The sequence below is a fragment of the Oryctolagus cuniculus genome, chromosome 1 (genome assembly GCF_964237555.1).
Source record: "Oryctolagus cuniculus chromosome 1, mOryCun1.1, whole genome shotgun sequence".
In the NCBI taxonomy this organism is placed as follows: Eukaryota; Metazoa; Chordata; class Mammalia; order Lagomorpha; family Leporidae; genus Oryctolagus; species Oryctolagus cuniculus.
The window spans coordinates 166,842,223-166,862,773 of NC_091432.1; the positions used below are offsets into that span (position 1 = coordinate 166,842,223).

At 42.3% G+C, this 20,551-nt stretch overlaps 2 protein-coding genes across 6 annotated transcripts in view; one reads left to right on the forward strand and one right to left on the reverse strand.

Annotated features, from left to right (window-relative positions):
* GLIS3 (GLIS family zinc finger 3) overlaps nucleotides 1-20,551 on the reverse strand; it is a 797,279-nt gene that overhangs the window by 720,036 nt on the left and 56,692 nt on the right. The window lies entirely within an intron of this gene.
* LOC127493723 (excitatory amino acid transporter 3-like) overlaps nucleotides 1-20,551 on the forward strand; it is a 60,035-nt gene that overhangs the window by 23,130 nt on the left and 16,354 nt on the right. For both annotated transcript variants that reach the window (XM_070051570.1, XM_070051566.1), the window contains exons 3-6: nucleotides 6,618-6,710; nucleotides 7,210-7,324; nucleotides 8,575-8,617; nucleotides 11,045-11,143. In XM_070051570.1, coding sequence (XP_069907671.1) covers nucleotides 6,618-6,710; nucleotides 7,210-7,324; nucleotides 8,575-8,617; nucleotides 11,045-11,143 — 350 coding nt within the window. The remainder of the gene's footprint in view (nucleotides 1-6,617; nucleotides 6,711-7,209; nucleotides 7,325-8,574; nucleotides 8,618-11,044; nucleotides 11,144-20,551) is intronic.

Here is a 20,551-nt window from a genome sequence, read left to right on the forward strand (position 1 = left end):
TGTTTCCTTTTTCATCTCTGATTTTATTGATTGGGTCTTTTCTTTTTTTAGTTAGTTGGGCCAATGGGGTGTCAATTTTGTTTATTTTTTCAAAACACCAGCTCCTCGCTTGGCTGATTTTTTGTAATGTTTTTTTTTTTTTTTTGGATTCAATCCTGTTAATTTCTTCTGATTTTAATTATTTCTCTTCTCTTACTAGATTTGGGTTTGGTTTTCTGCAGTTTTTCTAGGTCCTTGAGATGCGCTGAAAGCTCATTTATTTGGTACCTTTCCAATTTCTTGATATAGGCACCTATTGCTATAAACTTGCCTCTCAACACTGCTTTTGCTGTATCCCATAAGTTTTGATATGTTGTGCTGTTATCCTCATTTACTTCCAGAAAGTTTTTGATTTCTGTTTTGATTTCTTGAATGACCCATTGTTCATTCAGGAGCATGTTGTTCAGTCTCCATGTGTTTGCATACTTTCTAGGGTTTCCTGAGTTGCTAATTTCCAGCTTCATTCCGCTGTGGTCTGAGATGCTGCATGGTATGATTCTAATTTTTTTAAATTTGCTGAGACTTGCTTTATGGCCTAGTATGTGATCAATCCTAGAGAAGGTTCCATGCACTGCTGAGAAGAATGTGAAGTCTGTAGATGTAGGGTTGAAAGTTCTGTATATATCTGTTAGATCCATTTGGGCTATAGTGTCAATTAAATCTGCTGTTTCCTTGTTGATCTTCTGTCCGGATGATCTGTCTATTTCTGAGAGTGGAGTATTGAAGTCCCCCAGTACTATTGTATTGGAATCTAAATCTCCCTTTAAGTCCCTTAACATATCTTTTAAATAGACCGGTGCCCTGTAATTAGGTGCATATACATTTATAATAGTTACATCTTCCTGTTGAATTGAACCCTTAATCATTATATAGTGTCCCTCTTTGTCTCTCTTAACAGTTTTTGTATTAAAGTTTATTTTGTCTGATATTAATATGGCTACACCTGCTTTTTTTTTTTTTTTTGGTTTCTGTTGGCATGGAATATCTTTTTCCAACCTTTCACTTTCAGTCTGCATGCATCTTTGTTAGAGAGATGTGTTTCTTGTAGGCAACAAATAGTTGGGTTTTGTTCCTTGAGCCAATCAGCCAATCGGTGTCTTTTAACTGAAGAGTTAAGTCCATTAATGGTTAATGTGACTATTGATATGTAGTGACTTTGCCCTGACATTTTCCCGGAGATATTTTCTAGTATATGCTTTGAGCTTCCCATGCTCTTTTACTGGTAGGTTTTCTTCCTTTACCTTCTTTCACATTGATGGCCGTGTTTCTGTGTTTCTGAGTGTAGCACATCTTTAAGTATCTTTTGCAGGGCCGGACGAGTGGCCGCAAAGTCTTTCAATTTCTGTTTGCTATGAAAGGTCTTTATTTCACCTTCATTCACAAATGAGAGCTTAGCAGGATATAATATTCTGGGCTGGCAGTTTTTCTCTCTTAGCACCTGTGCTATGTCTCGCCATTCCCTCCTAGCCTGTAGTGTTTCTGATGAGAAGTCTGCTGTGAGTCTGATTGGAGATCCTCTGAGAGTAATCTGACGTTTCTCTCTTGCACATTTTAGGATCTTTTCTTTATGTTTCACTGTGGTGAGTTTAATTACAGCGTGTCGTGGTGAGGATCTCTTTTGGTCATGTTTACTAGGGGTTCTATGAGCTTCCTGTACTAGGATGTCTCTGTCCTTCTCCAAACCCGGAAAGTTCTCTGCTAGTATCTCACTTAAAAGGCCTTCTAATCCTTTCTCTCTCTCCATGCCTTCAGGAACTCCTAGAACCCGAATGTTGGTTTTTTTAATAGTATCCTGTAGATTCTCAACAATATTTTTTAGATTTCTAATTTCCTCTTCTTTTCTTTGGTTTGACTGTATGCTTTCCTGTGCTCTGTCTTCTGAGTCCGATATTCTCTCTTTTGTTTCACTGACTCTGTTTTTTAAACTTTTTAATATGTTTGTCATTTGATCTATTGAGCTCTTCATTTCATTTTGATTTCTCTTTACTATCACACTTTCCTGTTCTACTAGTTTCTGAGTTTCATTTTGATTCTTCCTTAAAATTTCATTTTCACAAGAGAGATTTTCAATCCTGTCCAATAAGGATTTCTGTAGTTCAAGGATTTGCTTTTGAAAACTTCTAAAGGTTCTTATCATAAATTTTTTGAAATCCGTATCTTGCATTTCTTCTATCTCATCATCTTCATAATCTTGGCTTGGGGTGTTTTGTTTATTTGGAGGCATCATAGTGTCATTGTTGATCTTGTTCCCTCGATTTTTGTGTTTGTTGCTTGGCATAGTTAATTCTTCTTCCCTCACTGTGATTTTTTTTTTTATATTATGTCTGGGTTAAGTGGACTGCCTGCTGTTGGAGGAGCCTTGGAGGCTTGAGATGGGTGTGGCCTGAGAGCTCTGCTTGGTTCTTCCAGGTTACGGGTGTGCAAAGGTGACACCCTCAGGTTATGCGTGGTAAATCTCTCTCTTTTTATTTATTTATTTATTTATTTATTTATTCATTCATTTATTTTATTTATTTATTCAGGAGGTAAGTAATACCATACCGCATGGCTGTGCAGAATTGATAGTATTTAGCTTCCGATCTCTGTGCTGGTTCAGTTTCTGCTGGGGACTCCCACTGGGTTGCCTAGGTTACTGAATTGTAGCGACTCAGTTCCTTAGCTCTCCACTGTTGTTATGTATATCCAGAGTGGGGCCTGCTCTTTGTCTCTTTGCTCACCTTTGCTAGGTTGGCGGAGAGAGAAACTAGAGAGAAACTTGTCTGTACCCGTACCCCCCCCCAACTTTTTTCCTTCTCTCCTGCAGTCAGTCTGGTGAACTTTCCTGCTCCCCTCTAGATTCTGACCGCCGTTTCCCCGCCAATGTCTCGGGTTACTGAGCTCATCTCCCCTTCCAGCGCCGGTGTGTGGACTCGGAGCCCTGGGCGTCCCTGCTCTCCCCGCTGGTGTCTGTGTGACATCCACTCCCCTTCCTGCACTGGCGCGCAGACCCTGTGGCTACCGCGGGTCAGCTTCCCCACGGTGGATGACCTTGTTCTCCCAGTAGGTCCCCCGAGTCACAACCACTAGATCCGGAAGAGTTTCCTCTGCAATTTTTTTCTGATCCTTTTTCTGAGGCTACCGTAACTCCACTTTTATTAAACTAAATTTTCCGGGACTATCGGTGCATGCCCTCACTATTCCGCCATCTTGGCTCCGCCCTCGATATTTGCATTATTTTTGCTCTTTTTTTGAGAGACCTCAACTAAAAGAGATCATTCATTATTTCTGAGTTATAACTTTTGGTCCCTCTTGATTTTTGTTGTTCTTTGTATGGTTGGTATTTTCAGTTGTCTTACCATCAAGAAAACAAAGTCTCTTCAACATACCCGATTGCCTTTTTCTGAAAGAAAGAAAACAAGCTATCATCAAGATTATTCATAAAATGTGCCTGTTGCAATATCCCCACCATTGGGTATTTACACAGTCTTGTCCTGAAGGTTAGTGAATGGGCCTTTAACAACATCCTGGTGTAGCTGCTAGAGGCCAGAGCACCTTTTCTCAAAATATTAACTTCCAAGGCAGCAATCAGCAGCGAGGGCAACAGTGTGTTTAGCAAGAGAAATGAGTTGTTCCATCATCATAATGGTGATAGCTTCCTTTCAGATTTTTCCTGTACATCCAATCTGTATGGTTATATGTGAGTAACATAATTCCCACTCATTGAACAAGATGAATGGGCCTTTGATAGTGTGAGAAGTGAATATAAACACTGCCTGTGCACCTGAGAGCTGCACAGGTTCATTGCCTTTCCCTTCAGGTTGCCTTGTGACAGCTTCCTCCTTTGTCCTGTTATCCTGGCTTTGCCAATGTTTACAGGACAACTCGTTCACACTGAAGACACCAAATCATTTTCTTTCATGATAGTTTGCCTCATAATGTGATCTGCATTTCAGAAATCAGGGTAGAGTTGGAAACCAAGAAAAGGTATGCTTTTGATTGCTTCATCACTTGCCTCGTCTCCAACCTAGAAGCCCAGGTAGAGAACAGCATCGTTTAAAGTGCATGGACTCCTGGCCGGTGCCGCGGCTCACTAGGCTAATCCTCCGCCTAGCGGCGCCGGCACACCGGGTTCTAGTCCCGGTCGGGGCGCCGGATTCTGTCCCGGTTGCCCTCTTCCAGGCCAGCTCTCTGCTGTGGCCAGGGAGTGCAGTGGAGGATGGCCCAAGTGCTTGGGCCCTGCACCCCATGGGAGACCAGGAAAAGCACCTGGCTCCTGGCTCCTGCCATCGGATCAGCGCAGTGCGCCGGCCGCAGCGGCCATTGGAGAGTGACCCAATGGCAAAGGAAGACCTTTCTCTCTGTCTCTCTCTCTCACTGTCCACTCTGCCTGTCAAAAAAAAAAAAAGTGCATGGACTCCTGCTACCCAAGTGGGAGACCCGAAAGAAGTTTCTGGCTCCTGGCTTCAGCTTGGCCCAGCCTTGACCGTTGTGGTCATCTGGAGAGTAAACCAGCAGATGGAAGATCTCTTTCAGTCTCTCTCTCTGTGGAACTCTCACTTTCAAATAAATAAATAAATAAATCTTTTTTAAAAAAGTCACTGAAATAGTAACTATAGTTGAAGAGCTAAAGTGGTTTTTGTTTTTGTCTTTGTATTTCTTTTTTCATGGAATTATAATGAATATGTTACTTTTATTTTTTTTTAAACTTTTATTTAGTAAATATAAATTTCCAAAGTACAGTTTATGGATTACAATGGCTTTTTCCCCCCATAAATTCCCTCCAATCTCCCGCTCGCTCTCCCATTCCATTCACATCAAGATTCATTTTCAATTATCTTTATATACAGAAGATCAATTTAGTGTATATTAAGTAAAGATTTCATCCGTTTGCACCCACACAGAAGCGCAAAGTGTAAAATACTGTTTTAGTACTAGTTATAGCATTATTTCACATTGGACAACACACTAAGGACAGATCCCACATGGGAAGTAAGTACACAGTGACTCCTGTTGTTAACAATTTGACACTCATGTTTATGGCGTCAGCGATCTCCCTAGGCTCTAGTCATGAGTTGCCAAGGCTATGGAAGCCTTTTGAGTTCACCGACTTTGATCTTATTCCGACAGGGTCATAGTCAAAGTGGAAGTTCTCTCCTCCCTTCAGAGGAAGGTACCTCCTTCTTTGATGGCCCCGTTCTTTCCACTGGGATCTCACTCACAGAGATCTTCCATTTAGGTCTTCTTTTTTTTTTTTTTCCCAGGGTGTCTTGGCTTTCCATGCCTAAAATAGTCTCAGGGGCCCTTTAGCCATATCCGAATGCCTTAAGGAGTAATTCTGAGGCCAGAGTGCTATTTAGGACATCTGCCATTCTATGAGTCTGCTGTGTATCCTGCTTCCCATGATGGATCATTCTCTCCCTTTTTGATTCTGTCAGCTAGTATTAGCAGACAGTAGTCTTGTTTGTGTGATCCCTTTGACTCTTAGACCTATCAGTGTGATCAACTGTGAACTGGAATTGATCACTTGGACTAGTGAGATGGCATTGGTACATGCCACCTTGATGGGATTGTATTCGGATCCCCTGGCATGATTCTAACTCCACCTTTTGGGGCAAGACCGATTCAGCATGTCCCAAATTGTACATCTCCTCCCTCTCTTACTCCCACTCTTATATTTAACAGGGATCACTTTTCAGTTAAAATTTTAATATGTTACTTTTATAATCATATGTAAAAGTTAACCTTTTTTGGTTGACTGAGCTTCCTGACAAAAAAGCCAAAAAGGAAAACAATCATGACTTGCACATTTTTCTTATGTGATGAGAAAGCTATCTCAATTCTTCAAGATAAAATTTTCCTTGACACGGAATTCCAAGAGGTTTATCATAAAGGATATTAAGTTGTATAGTATCCAGATCTTGATAAAGGTCTCTGAGCAAATGCAGATGGAAGTTGCCTTGTGACAGTGTTTCATGACCACCCCAAAAAGAGCAGAGGTCAAGGCTATGGGAATTGGCCTGCAGGGGAATTTGCACCTCACTGGGCTTCCCTCTTGTAATTCTGTATTTGGAATATTTTTTAAAGATTGAACTCTTTCTTGCCTAAATCAATATGCATATTTTTGGATCTTTATTTATTTAAAAATTTTACTCTTCTTATCTTGAAGGCAAGGAGAGATCTTGTCTACTGGTTTACTCTCAAGACGCCCATCCAATTCATGTGGTAGGCCAGGCCAAAGCCAAAAGCCAAGAAATCAGTGTGGGTCTCTCACACTGGGGGCAAAGACGCACCCACCTGGCTTACCACTGCTGACTCCCAGGGTCAGCGTTGGCAGGAAGCTGGAACTGGAGGTGGAGCCTGGGACTCAAACCCAGGTGCTCTGATAAGGGACACGGGCATCTGAAGTGGTGTCTGAACCACTCTGGAATTAATTTGGAAGTGTTTCTTTTGCCTGTTGCATCCCAGCTGGTGAGATGGGCCTTGTAGACACAGAGAACATTGCTCAGCTGTTTATGCCACACATCAAGGATGAGATCATCAGCCCTAGGATTGTCTTTAAAAAATTAATATAATTTCACTTCTGTTCTCTTCCCCCTCAGGTGTTGCTGCACTGGATTCCAATATTTCTGGGAAAATTGGTCTGCGTGCTGTCTTGTATTATTTCTGCACCACTGTCATTGCTGTAATTCTAGGTAACATTTGTTTCTGAAACTTTATTCCTCCGTGTTATTGTGACTTCAAAAAGTAGTTGATCCTTCTGTTGTTTTTTTCTTAAATCAAAAATTAGTATTGTCAAATTACCATGAACCTTTCTGCCTTGAAGTCTAAATTGTACCTTTTAAGTGAAGAAAATGTGATTCTTACTGAATTTTAGCAGTGGCAGTACTTATTAAAATCTCAAGTGAGAAACGTTAAGAGGGTGCCAGTTCTATGCCTTGCAGAATCACCAAGAAGAAGGAATCAAGCCAAGAGCTTACATAATCCTTAAACTGGATAATTAGTTGGTAACAATGGAGTTGAGTCTAATTATAAAATATTCCAGAAAGATGGCATTTTTGGCTGGATCTCAGGGTCTTCCCAGGCACATTCTTGCCAGGTGCTACCCTGCCCGCTGGTTCTAGGAAGCTTGCACTGACAGCCAAGGGGCCTGGACTTTTCTCAATGCTATGCAGGTGGTGTGCTTGGCCACAGGTATTGTTTTGGTGGTGAGCATCAAGCCTGGGGTCACCCAGAAAGTGGAAGAAATCGACAGGACACGCAGCACCCCTGAAGTCAGCACAGTGGATGCCGTGTTAGACCTGATCAGGTGAGTGCTTTGCCACGGGTGGCTCAGGGGTATGTGATCTGTGTAGGTGCACAAGGCCCATGTGTGTCATCATACCCTGCTGACGCTGTCTTGAAATTTTTCTTAAATTTCATTATTATGCATCTTCTTTCTGTCCTGGACCTCGCAAATTTTGTAGCCAGTCTTGCTTGCTAAGTCATGGTTCTAAGAGGTTTTGCAAGAAGCAGGCTCCTCCATTAGAATGTCAGCTGGCTGGAGATGCAGGAGGTATACCTGTCACGTTCAGATGCTGGCCTGGATTGGACGGGCACTTCTGAAGCACATGTGAAGAAACACATGTTTTAATTGCACAGGAGGAATCTTCTTAACCTGAATCTTGCCTGGAACAGTCAGGGTCAGAAATAGGCCAGCTAACTAAAAGTAGTCATTCAAGGAGAGGCTCAGAAAAATTGGATATGCATAACATGTTTTGTTCCCACCTAAAACTTAAATGAATTTTCCACCAAGTTTTGATGTAGGGCCAAGGTCTTTTCTTTGAGTATGTTAATTTATTGTAATTTCCTATCATTTCTGTTACATACCCAGCCCTTATATGTGCATCGCCTGCACTTCCTGATCCCGTTTCCATGGAATGGAGCAACAAAACACTGAGCAATTGCAAAGAAAACTGAGCACCACATGCTCTCAGTTTGTGTGTGTGTGTGTGTATGTGTGTGTGTTTTACTTCAATTGTTATCCATACCGAATTTAACCACAGACATTTTAGTTATTTGGCTGTACTGAGTTTCCAAGCATTCGGCTTAGTTTTTAATAGAAACCACACCTTCTTTTTCACACTCATTTCCCTGGTTTACATAAGATTTAATTCCCCTATTATGATCATATTTGCAGTTGGCATAAAGAATTTGGAAACAAACCCAATGGACTGTTGATAAGCATCCATCCTCATGGATGGAAGCAGAAATGCACAGGAAATTAAAGAATTCTTAGTCCCTTGACTGTCCGTCTGCCAGTGCAGCACTGCACTGTGGACAGCAAGTGTGTCACTTACAGAATCGCTCATGTGACGATTGCTCACAACTGTCCATACGTGGTTGAAGCTCAGCAGGAAATAAGTAAATTGTAATGCATGGAAATATTTTACAGAGAAGAGGCCGGATGAGAAACCCAAGTACTTGTTCTATATTAGATTCATTGCTACCAGTGTACTGCGTATGACCAGAACACCCTCTTTGGCCCTAATATAACACTGATTTTCATGTCTCCACCAGGAATATGTTCCCTGAGAACCTCATGCAGGCCTGTTTTCAGCAGGTAATATTAATAGCCTTTGCACTCAGTTCGTTCCCCTCTTCCTGTTACCAATTAAGGTTATTTTTTTCTGTTATGATTCAATAGGACTGCCCAATAAATAGGCAACAGGAAATGCACCTGTGAGTGGTGGGGCACAGAATCATCCTTCCAGCCTGCAGTGAGGTGCATGTAAGAACACCTGCTCCTCCAAAAGGACTCAAAGGAAGCAAGTTAACAGTCTGTCAACAAATGAGTGTTTTTAAATGTTGGCTTCAGGGTCCAGCGTTGTAGTGTTAAGCTGCTGCCACCTGCAATGCCAGCATTCTGTATGGATACTGGTTCAAGTCTCAGCTGCTCCACTTCTGATCCAGTTCCCTGCTAATGCACCTGGGAAAGAAGTAGAGGATGACCCAAGTCCTTGGGCCCCTGCACCCATATGGAAGACCCAGATGAGGCTCCTTGGCTTCAGCCTGGCTCAGCCCTGACTGTTGTGGCCATTTAGGGAGTGAAACAGCATATGGAAAGTTGATTTTTCTCCCTCTCCTCCTCCCCCTCCCCTCTACTTTTTCCCCTCCCTCTCCTTTTTCCCCTCCCCCTTCCTTCATCCCTCTCCCTCCCTCTCTCCCTCCCTCTCTTCCTCCCTCTCCTCCCTCTCCCTCTCCCTCTCCCTGTAACTCTGCCTTTTAAATAAATAAATCTTTAAAAAATGAGCTGTAGTACTAGTTTTTGGAGAAGCAGCACATTGTGTTTGTGAGGAAACAGCCCATAAGCACAGTGCCCTCCCCTGCTCTTTCCCTGCCCTCTCTGCCTGGCTGTGCCAACTAACCCACATTGTGCAGCCAGTGTTCCTGGGAATCAGTGTTTTTCTTAACCACTGTATGCCCATTGCTGGAACTTGACAGAGCAATGCAACACAGCCATGATTTTCTTCTTGCCGTCTCTCCATCCATTGACTTCAAGCCCTTTTCTCCTATAGATCTCTCTTCTTTAAAACAGCTGAATACCCCATTCCGCTGTATTCATTTACATAAATTTCATGAACAGAGACCTCTGTGTATACCAACAAAAATGGCAATTCTGTTGCTACTTGCCCGCTCCAGGAGGCACAGAAGCACCTCTATTCCAGGGTGCCTTCGCAGATCAGCCACAGTGGTCACTTGTCTGGTGCTTGGTGTTGGTAGAGCTGTGGAGGAGTGACAGTTATGCCTGCTGTAATACTACTGTAGCTCTTGCTCCAGCCTCTGTGTTCAAGCTCTATGGAACCAGACAGGGATGAAGGAAGAGAATTCAACAGAAATCTCACTTGCCAAATAGTCCTCCAGGGTCTACCGATTTGGGAACAACTATACAGTTAAATCCTTCTGCTGTTTATTAAAGTCAAGGTGATGAGGTGCTTTCCCCAGATTGAAAATCCTTAGGGGCTGGCACTGTGGCATAGTAGGTAAAGCCACCACCCGCTGTGCTGGCATCCTATATAGGCGCCGGTTCAAGTCCCAGCTGCTCCACTTCTGATCCAGTTCTCTGCTGTGGCCTGGGAAAGCAGTACAAGATAGTCCAAGTCTTTGGGCCCCTGCACCCACATGGCAGATCCAGAGGAAACTCCTGGAACCTGGCTTTGGATCGGCACAGCTCCAGCCATTGCGGCTATTTGGGGAGTGAACTAGGGGATGGAAGATCTCTCTCTCTCTCTCTACCTCTACCTCTGCCTCTGCCTCTGCCTCTCTGTAACTCTGCCTTTCAGTGAAATAAATCTTTAAAGAAAAAAATCCTTAATAGAGACACAAATGATTGACAGGAATCCATTTAGTCTGTGAACGCCCCTACAAATAAAACACTTTCTTTCACATTACTGTCCCATTGATATAAAAGCGAATTAGCATTCTTTTTGTTTTTTCAACTTTATTTGAAAAGCAGAGAGATAAACAAGAGGTCTTCAATCTAGTAATTTACCTTCAGATGCCTGCAGCAGCCAGGGCTGGGCCAGCTTGAAGCCAGGAGCCCAGAATTCAATCCACGTCTCCCACATAGGTGACAGAGACCCAATTACTTGAGCCATCACCTGCTGCCTGCCAGGGTGTGCATTAACAGGAAGCTGAATCAGAAGTGGAGGAGCCATGAGCCAGGACTTGAACCAAGCATCCTCATATGGGATGTAGGCATATAAAGCAGTGACATAACTGCTGTGCCATACACTCGCCCCAAGAGAGAACATTCCGACCTATTGAATGGTACTTGTGGAAATGAAGGGTTTGTATTTCTCAAGTGTACTTTTAATTCCTAAACTTCCAGGCAGAATGTTCAAGAACTAGATGCAGCAGAGGCACTGGAGGTTGAACCCTTCAAAGGCACTTTTGTTGACCAATAAAGTGTTCCTGTTGTTTAGCCTTGGGAGCTTAAATAACTCTTTTGGTTGTTGTTTACTTGTCTCTGTTTTTCTCTAATATGCAGTACAAAACCACTCGTGAAGAAGTGACAGCTTCCGGTGATACAGGGAAGAATGGGACTGAAGAGTCTGTCACAGCCGTCATGACAACAGCCGTGTCTGAGGTCCGTCCCGTGGCAGCTCCCCTCTTGCAGTAGGCAGGCACCAGTCATGCGTGAGCAGAGGGAAAAACACTCAATTCTTGTTCTTTTCAGACTCTGCATTGGTGAATTCACCTACCTGCTAAAATGTATTTGTAACCCCCAAATCAGTACTCACAGCACATTCATAGTCATTGGCAGGCCTGCACAGAGCAGCAGAGTATGTGTGTCACCCACCGTGCATGTGGCCAGCCAAGACTGAGCAAGGCTGTGCCCTGCCTTCCTGTCTTGTGTGAACCCGTGTCCATTTTGCAAGGTGGTTAATGTCACCCTTTCTGCACTTCTCTGCTTTTTGTCATGATTCCACTGTTTAAAATGGACTGAAACATAGTATAAAAGTGTTGTCTAGTGTTCCTAAGACCAAGGAGAAAACATGTGTCAGATAAGCTGCTTTCCATCATGACTTAAGGTGTTGTTGACCATGACTTCAGTGTTACCAACTCAGCCTTATATTAAACATGGTATTTTTAAACAAAAACATACATAAAACAATGTTAGGCACTCATTATTGAAAATGATGTAACCAGTGTTCCCAGTTCCCTAACCCTGTATTCCCTCTAGGAGGACTGGCTTAGTATTGGCTGCTTCAGTTGGTGTACATGGGGACCTCATGGAACATAACTACCAGGATCAAAGAGGATCAGTGGTTCCACATGGGGAAGCAATGGGCGCTGTGGCTCCTACAGGATATCTCAGCCACTTCTTACAGCAGTGTCGGGGAGCTGCTTTACATTGCAGGGCTCTTTTAACCCAGAATGCAGGACCATGGCTCCTTGGCTGGATCTCCTCGCCCAGCTGTGATTCAGGTCCAGAATTTGCAGGAGGGCTGGGTTGCGTATGCCCATGCACTGTAGGTTATGCAGTATCCATGGAGGGGATTGACAGCAGCCCTCCAGAAAGCACCTCAGTATTTTCTGTCAAGTGAGAGACACAGACTATCAGTAGCCCCCTTGGTTCAGCGTAAGTTTTACCACCAAAAGGCTTGGCTGAAATTTATCAACAAAGTCAAAGGGCCTCAAGAGCTTTTGGGATTTGCAAGTTGGAGATTAGAACATGTGGGTTTTATAGGCCTAGAGTAGATTCCTCCTGAACCTTCTCTCCCTTCACAAAGGAAGGTAAGCTTTAAGAAAAAAAGAAGATTGGCTCCTGCCTTCCATTGTGGGAAGCTTTAACTTCTCTGGCTCCTCTCACATTTTCCCAGTCACTTCCCAGTGAGCCCTCTGTCTTCCTTACAGATCTGCCCTCTCAGTTCCTTGTGGTTCCAAAAATGCATTTGTGAGCGCTGTCCATGTGCCAGGCCCTGCCAGGCACTGGGATTAAATAGTGAAAGACAGTTGGCATCTGCCCTCATGCAAAGAGTGGTAGAGATTACAACTGGAAAGACCAGGGTGCTTTGAGGGCATTCCACAGAGGGCTTTAAGTTAGTGTGGGGGCCATAATGCATGAGTAAGAGTTATTTCGGCCGGCACCATGGCTCACTAGGCTAATCCTCAACCTGCGGTGGCTGCACACTGGGTTCTAGTCCCAGTCGGGGCACCGGATTCTATCCCGGTCGCTTCTCTTCCTGTCCAGCCCTCTGCTGTGGCCAGGGAGTGCAGTGGGGGATGGCCCGAGTGCTTGGGCCCTGCACCTGCATGGGAGACCAGGAGAAGCACCTGGCTCCTGGCTTTGGATCAGTGCGGTGCGCTGGCCGCAGTTGCCATTGGGGGGTGAACCAACGGAAAAAGGAAGACCTTTCTCCCTGTCTGTCTCTCTCTCACTGCCCACTCTGCCTGTCAAAAAATAAAATAAAATAAATAAATAAATAAATAAAAGAATTATTTGAGCAGATTGAAAAGGCCCAGTGCCTGATGGCTTTTGCTTTTCTTACCATTTTCCTGGAATGTGCCTGGTCTCCTGGCTGCCTGCTTTCCCTAACTTCCAAGTCCTCATTCGTGTCCCCACCTCCTTATGACGCTTGTGGCATCGCCAGGCTGTGTTCATTACATACGACCTTGCTGGCATGGGCTGGTGTTTCTCACAGCTCATCGTCTCTCTCCAGCTGAATCAGGAGCTAATGCTGTAGCCAGTGCTGTTAGAGAACCCTGGCTGATCCATAAAGAGCTGGTAGGCCATTTAAGTCAGAAATGACTGGCACCCTGGTGGCTCATCAACATAATTTTTTATAAACCTGGCTTGTCTCACCCAGATTATGGTGTCCTTTGGTAAATCATATACTCTTGCAGCCAGGACAAAGTAAAAGTCCCTTGTAATAGGGATCTGGTTAATTTTTATATTTCTTTTTTTTTTAACTTATTTAATGAATATAAATTTCCAAAGTACGATTTATGGATTACAATGGCTTCCCCCACACACCGTCCCTCCCACCCACTACCCTCCCCTTTCCCACTCCCTCTCCCCTTCCATTCACATCAAGATTCATTTTCGATTATCTTAATATACAGAAGATCAACTTAGTATACATTAAGTAAGGATTTCAACAGTTTGCTCTCACACAAAAACATAAAGTGAAAAATAATAGATGACTTTTTTTAAATGATGATGAAATCAGATCACACCTATTGTCATGTTTAATCCCAGTGAGAGTCAAGTTGGGAGTTGACAATTTCTTTTTTTTTTTTTTTACAGAGGATCAGTTTAGTATGCATTAGGTAAAGATTTCAACAGTTTGCACCCCCATAAAAACACAAAGTGAAATATATTGTTTGAGTACTCGTTATAGCATTAAATCTCAATACACAGCACATTAAGGACAGAGATCCTACATGAGGAGTAAGTGCACAGTGACTCCTGTTGTTGACTTTACCAATTGACACTCCTGTCTATGGCATCAGTAGTCTCCCTATGCTCCGGTCATGAGTTTCCAAGGCTATGGAAGCCCTCTGAGTTCTCCGATTCTTATCTTGTTTAGACAAGGTCATAGTCAAAGTGGAGGTTCTCTCCTCCCTTCAGAGAAAGGTACCTCCTTCTTTGAAGACCTGTTCTTTCCACTGGGATCTCACTCGCAGAGATCTTTTGCCAGAGTGTCTTGGCTTTCCATGCCTGAAATACTCTCATGGGCTTTTCAGCCAGATCCGAATGCCTTTAGGGCTGATTCTGAGGCCAGAGTGCTATTTAGGACATCTGCCATTCTATGAGTCTGCTGAGTATCTCACTTCCCATGTTGGATCACTCTCCCCTTTATTTATTCCATCGGTTAGTGTTAGCAGGTACTAGACTTGTTTATGTGCTCCCTTTGACTCTTAGTCCTTTCATTATGATCAATTGTGAACTGAAATTGATCACTTGGACTAGTGAGATGGCATTGGTACATGCCACCTTGATGGGATTGAATTGGAATCCCCTGGTATGTTTTTAACTCTACCATTTGGGGCAAGTCAGCTTGAGCATGTCCCAAATTATACATCTCTTCCCTCTCTTATTCCCACTCTTATGTTTAACAGGGATCACATTTCAGTTAATTTTTAACACTTAAGAATAACTGTGTATTAATTACAGAATTAAACCAGTCATATTAAGTAGAACAGCCAAAAATATACTAAGAGGGATAATGTATTAAGTTGTTCATTAACAGTCAGGGCTATGCTGATCAAGTCACTGTTTCCCATAGTGTCCATTTCACTTCAACAGGTTTCCTTTTTGGTGTTCAGTCAGTTGTCACCGATCAGGGAGAACATATGGTATTTGTCCCTTTGGGACTGGCTTATTTCACTCAGCATGATGTGTTCCAGATTCCTCCATTTTGTTGCAAATGACTGGATTTCGTTGTTTCTTACTGCGGTATAGTATTCTAAAGAGTACATATCCCATAATTTCTTTATCCAGTCTACCGTTGATGGGCATTTATGTCGGTTCTAGGTCTTAGCTATTGTGAATTGAGCTGCAATAAACATTAGGCTGCAGACCGCTTTTTTGTTTGCCAATTTAAATTCCTTTGGGTCAATTCCAAGGAGTGGGATGGCTGGGTCGAACGGTAGGGTTATATTCAGGTTTCTGAGGAATCTCCAGACTGACTTCCATAGTGGCTTGACCAGTTTGCATTCCCACCAACAGTGGGTTAGTGTCCCTTTTTCCCCACATCCTCGCCAGCATCTGTTGTTGGTAGATTTCTGAATGTGAGCCATTCTAACCGGGGTGAGGTGAAACCTCATTGTGGTTTTGATTTGCATTTCCCTGATTACTAATGACCTTGAACATTTTTTTCATGTGTCTGTTGGCCATTTGGATTTCCTCTTTTGAAAAATGTCTATTGAGGTCCTTGGCCCATCTCTTAATTGGGTTGTTGGTTTTGTTTTTGTGGAGTTTCTTGATCTCTTTGTAGATTCTGGTTATTAACCCTTTATCTGTTGCATAGTTTGCAAATATTTTTTCCCATTCTGTCAGTTGTCTCTTCACTCTCCTGACTGTTTCTTTTGCAGTACAGAAACTTCTCAATTTGATGCAATCCCAATAGTTGATTTTGGCTTTGACTGCCTGTGCCTCCCGGGTCTTTTCCAGAAACTCTTTGCCTGTGCCAATATCTTGAAGGGTTTCTCCAATGTTCTCTAGTAACTTGATGGTGTCAGGTCATAGATTTAGGTCTTTAATCCATGTTGAGTGGATTTTTGTGTAAGGCGTAAGGTAGGGGTCTTGCTTCATGCTTCCACACGTGGAAATCCAGTTTTCCCAGCACCATTTATTGAATAGACTGTCCTTGCTCCAGGAATTGGTTTTAGATCCTTGATCAAATATAAGTTGGCTGTAGATGTTTGGGTTTATTTCTGGTATTTCAATTCTGTTCCATTGGTCTATCCATCTGTTTCTGTACCAGTACCATGCTGTTTTGATTACAACTGCCCTGTAGTATGTCCTGAAATCTGGTATTGTGATGCCTCCAGCTTTGTTTTTGTTGTACAAGATTGCTTTAGCTATTCGAGGTCTCTTGTGCCTCCATATAAATTTCAGCACCAATTTTTCCAGATCTGAGAAGAAGGTCTTCGGTATCTTGATTGGTATTGCATTGAATTTATAAATTGCTTTTGGGAGAATGGACATTTTGATGATGTTGATTCTTCCAATCCATGAGCATGGAAGATTTTTCCATTTCTTGGTATCCTCTTCTATTTCTTTCTTTAAGGTTTTGTAATTTTCATCGTAGAGATCTTGAACGTCCTTGGTTAAGTTGATTCCAAGGTATTTGATTGTTTTTGTAGCTATTGTGAATGGGATTGATCTTAGAAGTTCTTCCTCAGCCATGGCATTGTCTGTGTATACAAAGGCTGTTGATTTTTGTGCATTGATTTTATACCCTGCTACTTTGCCAAAATCTTCTATGAGTTCCAATAGTCTCTTAGTAGAGTTCTTTGGGTCCCCTAAACAAAGAATCATGTCATTTGCAAAGAGGGGTAGTTTGAGTTCTTCCTTCCCAATTTGTATCCCTTTAATTTCTTTTTCTTGCCTAATAGCTCTGGCTAGAACCTCCAGAACTATATTGAATAGCAGTGGTGAGAGTAGACATCCATGTCTGGTACCAGATCTCAGTGGAAATGCTTCCAACTTTTCCCCATTCAATAGGATGTTGGCTGTGGGTTTTTCAGAGATTGCTTTGATTGTATTGAGGAATGTTCCTTCCAAACCCAGTTTGCTTAGAGTTTTCATCATGAACGGGTGTTGTATTTTATCAAATGCTTTCTCGGCATCTATTGAGATAATCATATGGTTTTTCTTCTGCAGTCTGTTAATGTGGTGTATCACATTGATTGTCTTGCGCACATTAAACCATCCCTGCATACCACGATAAATCCCACTTGGTCTGGGTGGATGATCTTTCTGATGTGTTGTTGCATTCTATTGGCAAAAATTTTATTGAGGATTTTTGCATCTATGTTCATCAGGGATATTGGTCTGTAATTCTCTTTCAGTGCTGCATCTTTTTCTGGCTTAGGAATTAAGGTGATGCTGGCTTCATAGAAAGAATTTGGGAGGATTCCCTCTTCTTCGATTGTTCTGAATAGTTTGAGAAGAATTGGAGTTAGTTCTTCTTTAAATGTCTGGTAGAATTCAGCAGTGAATCCATCTGGTCCTGGGCTTTTCTTTGTTGGGAGGGCCTTTATTACTGTTTCAATTTCTGTCTCAGTTATGGGTCTGTTTAGGTTTTCTATGTCTTCCTGGTTCAATTTAGGTAGGTTGCATGTGTCCAGGAATCTATCCATTTCTGATAGGTTTCCCTGTTTGCTGGCATACAAGTCCTTGTAGTAATTTCTGATGATTCTTTTTATTTCTGTGGTGTCTGTTGTTACATTTCCTTTTTCATCTCTGATTTTATTGATTTGGTTCTTTTCTCTTCTTTTTTTAGTTAGTTGGGCCAATGGGGTGTCAATTTTGTTTATTTTTTCAAAAAACCAGCTCCTCGTTTGGCTGATTTTTTTTTGTAATTTTTTTTTGGATTCAATCCTGTTGATTTCTTCTCTGATTTTAATTATTTCTCTTCTCCTACTAGATTTGGGTCTGGTTTGCTGTAGGTTTTCTAGATCCTTGAGGTGAATTGAAAGCTCATCTATTTGGTGCCTTTCCAATTTCTTGATGTAGGCACCTATTGATATAAACTTTCCTCTTAACACTGCTTTTGCTGCGTCCCATAAGTTTTGGTATGTTGTGCTGCTATCCTCATTTACTTCCAGGAAGTTTTTGATTTCTCTTTTGATTTCTTCTATGACCCATTGTTCATTCAGGAGCATGTTGTTCAATCTCCATGTGTTTGCATATGCTCTAGGGATTCCTGAGTTGCTAATTTCCAACTTCATTCCTTTATGGTCTGAGAAGCTGCATGGTATGATTCTAATTCTTTTGCATTTGCTGAGACTTGCTTTATGGCCTAGTATGTGGTCAATCCTAGAGAAGCTTCCATGTACTGCTGAGAAGAATGTAAAATCTTTAGCTGTAGGATTGAAAGTTCTGTATATATCTGTTAGATCCATTTGGGCTATAGTGTCATTTAAATCTACTGTATCCTTGTTGATCTTCTGTCGTATTGATCTGTCTATTTCTGAGAGTGGAGTACTGAAGTCCCCCAGTACTATTGTATTGGGGTCTAAGTCTCCCTTTAAGTCCCTTAACAAATCTTTTAGATAAACCGGTGCCCTGTAGTTAGGTGCATATACATTGATAATTGTTATATCTTCCTGTTGAATTGATCCCTTAATCATTATGTAGTGTCCCTCTTTGTCTCTCTTAACGGTTTTTGTGGTAAAGTTTATGTTGTCTGAAATTAAGATGGCTACGCCTGCTCTTTTTTCATTTCTGTTGGCATGGTATATCTTTTTCCAGTCTTTCACTTTCAGTCTGTATGGATCTTTGTTGGAAAGATGAGTTTCTTGTAAGCAGCAAATAGATGGGTTTTGTTCCTTAACCCAATCAGCCAATCGGTGTCATTTAAGTGGACAGTTCAGGCCATTCACGTTCAATGTGACTAATGATATGTGGTAACTTTGCCCTGCCATTTGCCAAAGATAAGTTCTAATATATGCTTTGAATTCCCTGTGATCTTTTGCTGTGAGCTTTCCTTCCTTGGTTTCCTTCCTTTACCTTCTTTCATATTGATGACCGTGTTTCTTTGTTTCTGTGTGTAACACATCTTTAAGCATCTTTTGCAGGGCTGGACGAGTGGCAACAAATTCTTTCCATTTCTGTTTGCTATGAAAAGTCTTTATTTCACCTTCATTCACAAATGATAGCTTTGCAGGATATAATATTCTGGGCTGGCAGTTTTTCTCTCTTAGTACCTGGGCTATATCTCGCCATTCCCTCCTAGCTTGTAGAGTTTCTGATGAGAAGTCAGCTGTGAGTCTGATTGGAGATCCTCTGAGAGTAATCTGACGTTTCTCTCTTGCACATTTTAGGATCTTTTCTTTGTTTCACTGTGGAGAGTTTAATTACAACGTGTCGTGGTGAGGATCTCTTTTGGTCGTGTTTATTAGGGGTTCTGTGGGCTTCCTGTACTAGGATTTCTCTGTCCTTCTCCAAACCTGGGAAATTTTCTGCTAATATCTCACTAAAAAGGCCTTCTAATCCTTTCTCCCTCTCCATGCCTTCAGGAACTCCTAGAACCCGAATGTTGGTTTTCTTAATAGTATCCTGAAGATTCCCGACAATATGTTTTAGATTTCTAATTTCCTCTTCTTTTCTTTGGTCTGACTGTATCCTTTCCTGTTCTCTGTCTTCTAAGTCCGATATTTTCTCTTCTGCTTCACCCATTCTGTTTGTAAGGCTCTCTATTGTGTTTTTCATTTGATCTATTGAATTCTTCACTTCAGTCACTATCCCATTTTCCTGTTGTACTAGTTGTTTCGTTTCATTTTGATTCCTCCTTAATATTTCATTTTCACGAGAGAGATTTTCTATCTTGTCCATTAAGGATTTCTGTAGTTCAAGAATTTGTTTTTGAGAACTTCTTAATGTTCTTATCAATTTTTTTGAGATCTGCTTCTTGCATTTCTTCTATATCATCATCCTCATAATCTTGAATTGGGGTGTCTTTTTCATTTGAGGGCTTCATGGTGACTTCCTTGTTTTTATTACCTTGGTTTTTGCGTTTGTTATTTGGCATATTGGAGATATTTGGTTTCTTCACTGTGGTGCTTTTTCTTGTTATACTATGACTCTAGATTAAGTGGACTATCTGTTTTTGATGGAGCCTTAGGGCTTGAGATGGGTGTGGCCTGAGAGCTCTGTTTGGTGTGCCAAAGGTGACACTCCCAGGTTAGGCGTGGTAAACCTCTCTCTCTCTCTCTCTTTCTTTTTTTTTTTTTTGATTCAAAAGGGAAGTTATTCTGCACAGCTGAACGAAATTGGAGGTAGTTAGCAGGCAAATGACATACCCACAGGAGCCAGAGATCAGAAGCTCTTTCCCAAGGACCACACAGGGAATCTGTTCGGCCCTCAGAGTGGGCTCAAATTCTCCTTCAGTCTCCCACTGGGTTGCCAAAGTTACGGAATTATAGCGTCTCTGGAGAGTGCTCACGTGAATTCTGTGAGTTCTCTCCCCCACCGTCTCTTTTTTCACAGTCTCAGTTCAGTAGCACCACAAATTTACTAGGTCCTAATCTCCTGTTAATTTGCCCTGCCCAGAGTCAGGTTTTTCTGCTAGGCTCAGGGCCGGTGCAGACCTGAGGTTGCTCTGCTTATGACGTATGTCCAAGATGGCGCCTGCTCTTTGTCTTGCTCGCCCTTGAGAGGTGAGCGGAGACAGAGAAACCCGTGTCCGTGCCAGTCACCTTTTTTTTTTTTCCCTCTCTCTCTTCCAGTTAGCCTGGTGAAGTTCCCCCCCACCCCGGGGGTCGTTCCCTCTAGTCTCCTCTCTCCGCTTGCCTGCCGGTGTCTCGGGCTATTGAGGTT